Genomic DNA, 8,483 nt, shown 5'->3' with positions numbered 1-8,483 from the left:
CCATGATTGTAAGTGATACAGTTTGGATCTGAATTCCCACCAATCTCATGTGAAATTGTAATCCCCAGTGATGGAGGTGGGGCCTGGTGGGAGGTAACTGAATCATGGACATAGTTTCTCATGAATGGTTTAGTACCATCTCTCTAGCGCTGTTCTCATGATAAAGTTCTCATGCTATGTGGTTGTTTAAAAGTGTGTACCACCTCCTCTCTCTCTCTCCCTACTGCTCTCGCCATGTAAGACGTGACTGCTTCCCCTTCACCTTCCATCATGATTGTAAGTTTCCTGAAACTGTCCCCAAAAGCAGAAACTGCTATGCTTTCTGTACAGCCTGCAGAACTGTAAGCCAATTAAACCCCTTTCCTTTATAAATTTCCCAGTCTTAAGTATTTATGGCAGTACAAGTATAATCTAATTTTTAAAAATGGTACCAAGGAGTGGGGCATTGCTATAAAGATACCTGAAAATACGGAAGCACCTTTGGAACTGGATAACAGGCAGAGGCTGGAAGAGTAGGGACAGCTCAGAAGACGACAGGTAGATGAAGGAAAATTTGGAAGTTCCTAGAGACTTGCTGAATGCTTGTGACCAAAACGTTGACAGTGATATGGATGATGAAGTCCAGGCTGAGGAGGTCTCAGAGATGAAGATCTTATTGGGAACTGGAGCATATTTTTGTTATGCTTTAGCAAAGAAGTTGTCTGCATTGTACTCCTGCTCTAGGGATCTGTGGAACTTTGAACTTGACAGTGATGATTTTAGGGCATCTGGTGGAAGAAATTTCTAAGCAGCAAAGTATTGAAAATGTGACCTGGCTGCCTCTAACAACCTACACTCATATGTGTGAGCAAAGAAATGACCTGAAACTGGAATTTATATTTAAAAGGAAAGCAGAATGTAAAATTTTGGAAAATTTGCAGCCTGGCCATGTGATAGAAAAGAAAAACCCATTTTCTAAGGAGGAATTCAAGCCAGCAGCAGAAATTTGCATAAGTAAAGATAAGCCAGTTGCTAATATCCAAGACAATGGGGAAAAAAAACCAAAGGCATTTCAGAGACCTTTGTGGCAGCCCCTCCCCTCACAGGCCTAAAGAACTAGGAGAACAGAATGGTTTCCCAGGCCAGATCCAGGGCCCTTCTGCCCTTCACAGCCTCAGGACACTAGTCCCTGCATCCTAGCCACTCCAGCTCCAGCCATACCTCAAAAGGGTCCAGGTACAGTTCATGCTACTGTTCCAGAGGGTGCAGACCATAAGCCTTGCAGGCTGCCATGTGGTGTTAAGCCTGTGGGCACACAGAGCACAACAATTGAGGCCTGGGAGCCTCTGCCTAGATTTCAAAAGATGTACGGAAATGCCTGAATGTTAATGCAGGGGTGGAGCCCTCGTGGAGAACCTCTACTAGTGCAGTGTGAAGGGGAAATATGAGGTTGGAGCCCCCACACAGAGTCCCCACTGGGGCACTGCCTAGTGAAGTTCTGAGAAGAGGGCCACCATCCTCCAGTCATACGATATGAGTGCATCCCCACCCAAATCTCATCTCAAATTATAATCTGAATTGTAATCCCCACATGTTGAGGGAGGGACCTAGTGGAATGCAACTGAATCATGGGGGTGGTTTCCACCATGCTGTTCTGGTGATGCGTGAGTTCTCATGAGAGCTATTGGTTTTGAAATGTGGCACTTTCCTTCTGTTCACTCTCTCTCTCTCTCTCTCTCCCCTGCTGTCATATAAGATGTGCCTTCATATATACCATGGAATACTATGCAGCTGTAAAAAAGAATGAGTCCAGGTCCTTTGCAGGGACATGGATGAAGCTGGAAACCATCACTCTCAGCAAACTAACACAGGAACAGAAAACCAAACACTGCATGTTGTGACTCATAAGTTGGAGTTGAACAATGAGAACACAGGGTCACAGGGCGGGGAACATCACACACAGGGGCCTGTCAGGGGGTGGGGGGCAAGGGGAGGGAGAGCATTAGGACAAATACCTAGTGCATGTGGGGCTTAAAACCTAGATGGGTCGGTAGATACAGCAAACTATCATGGGACATGAATGCCTATGTAACAAGCCTTCATGTTCTGCACATGTATCTCTGAACTTAAAGTAGAGTAGAGTTTAAAAAAAAAAAAAAAAAAAAAAAGATGTGCCTTGCTCCCCCTTTGCCTTCCACCATGATTATAAGTTTCCTGAGGTCTCCCAAGCCATGTGGAACTGTGAGTCAATTAAGCCTCTTTCCTTTATAAATTACCCAGTCTCAAGTAGTTCTTTGTAGCTGAGTGAAAATGGATTAATACATTCAGACAACAGAAGAGTGGATCCACCAGCAGCTTGCACCCTTTCCTGGAAAAGTCGCAGGCGCTCACCACTAGCCCTTGAAGGCAGACGTGGGGGCTAAACCCTGGAAAGCCGCAGTGGTGGAGCTTCCAAAGGCCTTAGAGCCCACCCCTTGTACCAGTATGCCCTGGATGTGGGACAGAGTCAAAGATCATTTTGGAGCTTTAAAGTTTAATGACTGCCCTGCTGGATTTCAGACATGTACGGGGCATGTAGCCCCTTTCTTTTGGCCAATTTATCCCCTTTGGAATAGGAGTATTTGTACCCTCATTGTATCTTGGGAGTAACTAAATTGTTTCTGATTTTATGAGCTCATAGGTAGAAGGGACAAGCCTTGCCTGGACGAGATGCTGGATTTTGGACTTTGAAGTTAGTGCTGGAATGAGTTAAGACTTTGGGGTACTGTTGGGAAGTCATGATTGGATTCTGCAATGTGAGAAGGATATGTGATTTGGAGGGGTCAGGGGTGGAGTAATACAATTTGGATCTGTGCCCCTACCAAATCTCATGTTGGATCGTACTCCCCAGTGTTGGACGTGGGGCCTGGTGGAAGGAGACTGAATCATAGGGGTGGTTTCTCACGAATGGTTAAGCATTCTACCCCTAGGGCTGTTCTCATGATAGAGTTCTCAGGAGAGATCTGGTTGTTTAAAAGTGTGTAGCATCTCCCCTCACTCTCTCTTCCTCCTGCTCTGGCCATGTAGAATGTGCCTGCTTCCCCTTTGCCTTCTGCCATGACTGTATGTTTCCTGAGGCCTCCCTAGAAGCAGAAGCCACTATGCTTCCTATATAGACTGCAAAACTGTGAGCAAATTAAACTTTTCTTTATAAATTACCCAGTCTCAAGTATTCCTCTATAGTAACACAAACAGACTAATACAGTTGTGTTAAGAGCCACTGAGACTGGGGGTTGGTTTTTCCTATAGAGCATCCTAATGTGTATGCCGCTTCTTATAAAGATAGAAATTTACAGTAGACAGTTCCAGTCTCCTGATTTTATTCGAGATACCTTGTTTCCCCCTTTAAAACACACTCAAAACCTCTTGGTTTTCATTCACCTCAGTGCTAAACTTAATATAGTTTCTCTCTGAGATAGCATCCACAAATTCTTGTGACCAGGCATCTTCAGCCTTATATCACAATGGATGTTATCCCTTGCTAAACAACAGCTTAGGCATTTAAAATTAAGAGAAAAATAAAGCCAGTTCTCCTAATTAAGTTTTCATCTTACCTCCACATTTAACTGAAAAAAATCTTAAGAGATTCATAATATGAAGTAACCAATATTTCTTAAAACTGAGCCTAGTGAAGAAAGTACCCACGCAATGTTTCAGGCCATGAGAATCAGAATAATTTCTTTATCCAATGTGTTTTTTATTCTGTTCTCAGAAAGATTCAGCTGAATTTGTGTGAGTCTGTCTAGCACTAACTACTTGGGTCTGAAATTAAGAATGAAAGCCAAAAATCTCATCTGCCTGACAGTTTAAGTGAACCAATTGTGGAAGTAGAGAAGTGGACAAAAATGCTTAAGAAGCCTCTAAGGAACCCTCTTTCTCTGTTTCTGGAACTTTGATCCATGTAGCAGTTATTGCTGTGTAACAAGCTATCCTAAAACTTAGACTTAAGATAAGAACTATTTATAACTTCTTATAAATCTACATATCCACTGGATTTTTTTAAAATCTAGATTGGACTTAGCTGCTCTCATTTGGGTTCCTGCATGGAATTTCAGTCACCTAAAGACATAAAAGTCAGGTAAGCTAGACTAGCAATCACTGGAAAAATGTTCCTGCTTCATATGGCCTCATATCCTCCAACAAACTACACAGGCTTGTTTTCATAACAATATTAGGTTTCCAAGGAAAAAAGTAGAATCATGCAAGCACTTTCTCAAACCTCTACTTGAATCATGTTTGCTATTATCCTATTGGCCAAAGAAATTCATGTGGACAAGCCCAGAATCAGAACACTATTAAAAGAGCTTGGATACAAGAGGCCATAGAAACTACTACTGCAATTAATGTATCACACTTCAGCTAATGTGCTTAGAAAAAGCTAAGTGCGCATTAAAAACTATTTAAGGCTGTATTCTAAGACATCCCTGAAATCTGCTCATAATTGTGGTTCTGGCTACTGGTGTGATTGTCATCTTATAACAGTTCACAGCCTACCTGCTAGGATCTGTTTTTCTTTGTCAAAGGTTCTGGTTACCTCTGTGTGCTCTGGCAAAAGAGGGGGAGGCGACAAGGGGGAGGCGACAAGGGGGAGGCGACAAGGGGGAGGCGACAAGGGGGAGGCGACAAGGGGGAGGCGACAAGGGGGAGGCGACAAGGGGGAGGCGACAAGGGGGAGGCGACAAGGGAAGAAGAGATTAATAACAAAAATAGGAACAGTAGGCTCAGTAGAATCAAATTGCTCAAAACCTTAAAGAGAAAAACTTAAAAGCCCAAAGCAAAAATAACCAAACAAGACCTCCTGCTACATATACGGAAACAAAGATAAGCATGATTTCTCATGGGAAAATATAGCAGCTAGAAAATAGTAGAACACATTTAAAGTTATGAAAGAAAAACACATCAAACTTGAATTCTATACCCAGCAAAATGTCTTTCAAAAATGATGCAGACTTCTGGTGTCAGGTCCAACATGTAAAGACCTTGGAAGTAATCACTGCCATTATGACAATAGAAAAACCTGAACAAACTAAAAATGAATGATTTTTTTCAGACCCATCAAAACACTGAGGTCACAGGAAAAACTGCCACCCTAAAATCTGGAGAAACAAGAAACACCAGAGTCACTGCTAAGATCTGTCTATCTAAAGCAGAGGCCAAGAGGGCCCTAAAATAGGAGGAACGCTTAAATAGTAATTCTGACAAATTGCTGGAGGCTGAATATGGACTGGTATGAGAGTGAGAGAATCCGGGAAGCCAAGGTGTTAGGGGAGGCCCTCACACTGTCATGGGTTTTTACCTCCAGTAATTTCACTAGGTTCTCACAGTGAAGAGCTCTCAAAGATTGTCTTGTGGCTCAGAGAAGGGGAAGAGTAACAATTGTGAGATACAGTGAGAGCATTCTCCTTTAAAAGGCTTACTCTCCTGTGAAAAATACATTACCAAAGCCTTATTTGACCTGGGGGAAGGACATTTCTCCCTCTCCAGCTCCCTGGAACCTTCCTGTCTTACCAGATGGAGAAAAGGAGGGTCATAAAGCAAAGAAACAATAGTGAAGTTACAGCCCAGGGAGACAGGCCTGCTAAATGACTGAGATTTAATAAAATTACAGAATGCCTCCCCCAAAACCCTTTGCCACCATTATCAACAGGGTTCCAGTATCATAACAGTGGTCATAGCTGAAAGAGCTGCAAATACAGATTCTGAGGAGGAGTACTTAGGGGAACACAAAGTCAACAGGGAAGACAAAAACAAGGACACTAGAGCAACTGAAAGCCTATGGCATGTACCTCTACAACAATGAGCACAGTCTAACTCTAAGCCAAATCAACATAAAACCTCATACGAAAGACTTATTTACCTCAGTAAAATTTGCCACACTACCAGATATCCAGCTTTCAACAAGGAAATACAAGGCATGCTACGAGTCAAAGAAACAAAAATGAAACCCACACAGTCTGAAGAAACAAAGTCAGCTTCAAAACCAGACTTAGACATGATACAGATGTTGAGATTAGAAAAGCAATTAAACATAACTATGGTTATACATATATATATTATAATTTGCCAATATTCAATAAAAATTTTTTAAAAAACTAATAAAAATAAGGAGACAATATGCAAGAACAGATTAGTACCATAAGCAGAGAAACAGAAACTCTAATAATCATGAGGAAATACCAGAAATTCTTTTAAATTCTGTACAATAAATGAGGAATGCCTTTGATGGGCTCATCAGTAGACTAAAAACCGCTGAAGAGTCTGAGTCTGACAATATAGAAACTTCCCAAACTGAAATGCAAAATATAAAAGTAAAAAATGCTGAACAGTCAAGAACCATTAGAAAATTTCAAAAGGTATAACATATGCATAATGAAAATACCAGAGAGAAAAGATAGAATAGGGAAGAATAAATATTTGAAGTAATGGCAGAGAATTTTCCAAAATGAATGACAGACTTCAAACCACAGATTCAAACAGCCAGAGAACACCAAGAATAAATTTTTTTAAAAAAATCATGCATAGGCATAATTAGAGAATACCAAAGCAAATAGACAACTTAAAAGGAGCCAGTGTGGAGTTGGGGGGACACCCTTCTATACGGAACAAGGATAAGAATCACAAGAGCTTATTGCTAAAAACGGTGCATGGAAGAGAGTGGAATATTTAAGGTATTTTAAAGAAAATAACCAAACTAGAATTCTATTTCTAGTCATATAATATTGCTTGAAATTCAATTGTAAGCCAGATTTTTATATTGCAATCCTTAGAGTAGCCACTTTTAAAAAATAGCCAGTAAGTCAATAGAGATGATATAATAAAATGCTAAATAAAATGTATTCAAAAGAAGGCAAGAGGGGAAAATGAACACAAAAATTGATGAAACAAATACAAATCAAAGAGTAAGATAATAAAACAAAATCCAACCACATAAGTACATTAAATGTAAATAATCAAACTGTACAATTAAAGGCAAAGATTGTCAGACTAGACAAAAAATAGATCTAACACAATGCTTTCTGTAGGACTTGCATTTTGATCACACAAGATGCCCAGGTAACAAACCTGCACATGTACCCTTGGATCTAAAATAAAAGTTGAAATGATGAAAAAAATTTGCATTTTAAACAAAAAGACACAAGTAGATTAAAGTAAAATAATGAAAATATATATGTAGTCAAAATACACCAATTAATAAACAGATTGGCAGAGTAGTAAACACAGACACACACTCACCTATATGCTACATGTTTTTAAAAACCCACTTCAGCTTTCCCAGGCGGCTGCCGAAGATGGCGGAGGTGCAGGTCCTGGTGCTCGATGGTCGAGGCCATCTCCTGGGCCGCCTGGCGGCCATCGTGGCTAAACAGGTACTGCTGGGCCGGAAGGTGGTGGTCGTACGCTGCGAAGGCATCAACATTTCTGGCAATTTCTTTTTTTTTTTTTTTTTTTGAGACGGAGTCTCGCTCTGCCGCCCAGGCTGGAGTGCAGTGGCCAGATCTCGGCTCACTGCAAGCTCCACATCCCGGGTTCACGCCATTCTCCTGCCTCAGCCTCCCGAGTATCTGGGACTACAGGCGCCCGCCACCTTGCCCGGCTAGTTTTTTGTATTTTTTAGTAGAGACGGGGTTTCACCGTGTCAGCCAGGATGGTCTCGATCTCCTGACCTCATGATCCGCCCGTCTCGGCCTCCCAAAGTGCTGGGATTACAGGCTTGAGCCACCGCGCCCGGCCCATTTCTGGCAATTTCTACAGAAACAAGTTGAAGTACCTGGCTTTCCTCCGCAAGCGGATGAACACCAACCCTTTCCGAAGCCCCTACCACTTCCGGGCCCCCAGCCACATCTTCTGGCGGACCGTGCGAGGCATGCTGCCTCACAAGACCAAGCGAGGCGCCCTGGACCGCCTCAAGGTGTTTGACGGCATCCCACCGCCCTACGACAAGAAAAAGCGGATGGTGGTTCCTGCTGCCCTCAAGGTCGTGCGTCTGAAGCCTACAAGAAAGTTTGCCTATCTGGGGCGCCTGGCTCACGACGTTGGCTGGAAGTACCAGGCAGTGACAGCCACCTTGGAGGAGAAGAGGAAAGAGAAAGCCAAGATCCACTACAGGAAGAAGCAGCAGCTCGTGAGGCTACAGAAACAGGCCGAGAAGAACGTGGAGAAGAAAATTGACAAATACACACAGGTCCTCAAGACCCACAGACTCCTGGTCTGAGCCCAATAAAGACTGTTAATTCCTCAAAAAATAAAATAAAATAAAATAAAAAACCCACTTCAAATATAATTATATAGGTAGGTTGAAAATAAAAGTATTAAAAAGATATATCATATAAAACATCAATTAAAAGGAAGCAGGCGTAGGTGTATTATTGTCAGTTAAAATATAATTCAGAGCAAAGAAAATTACCAGAGACAGAGAAGGGCATTACATAATGATAAAAATATTCAATACACCAAGGAGGCATAGC

At 41.9% G+C, this 8,483-nt stretch overlaps 1 protein-coding gene across 1 annotated transcript; it reads left to right on the top strand.

Annotated features, from left to right (window-relative positions):
* Positions 1-7,285: 7,285 nt before the first annotated feature.
* LOC698713 (large ribosomal subunit protein uL13-like) lies at positions 7,286-8,283 on the top strand. The gene is made up of 2 exons (XM_001093017.4): positions 7,286-7,432; positions 7,750-8,283. The coding sequence occupies exons 1-2, from the start codon at positions 7,308-7,310 to the stop codon at positions 8,228-8,230; spliced, it is 606 nt and encodes a 201-aa protein (XP_001093017.4). The 5' UTR covers positions 7,286-7,307; the 3' UTR covers positions 8,231-8,283.
* The last annotated feature ends 200 nt before the right edge of the window (positions 8,284-8,483 follow it).

The sequence above is a fragment of the Macaca mulatta genome, chromosome 17 (genome assembly GCF_049350105.2).
Source record: "Macaca mulatta isolate MMU2019108-1 chromosome 17, T2T-MMU8v2.0, whole genome shotgun sequence".
NCBI classification, from domain to species: domain Eukaryota; kingdom Metazoa; phylum Chordata; class Mammalia; order Primates; family Cercopithecidae; genus Macaca; species Macaca mulatta.
Note: the sequence above shows the minus strand (reverse complement) of the source record. Positions and strands in the feature narration are given on the sequence as shown.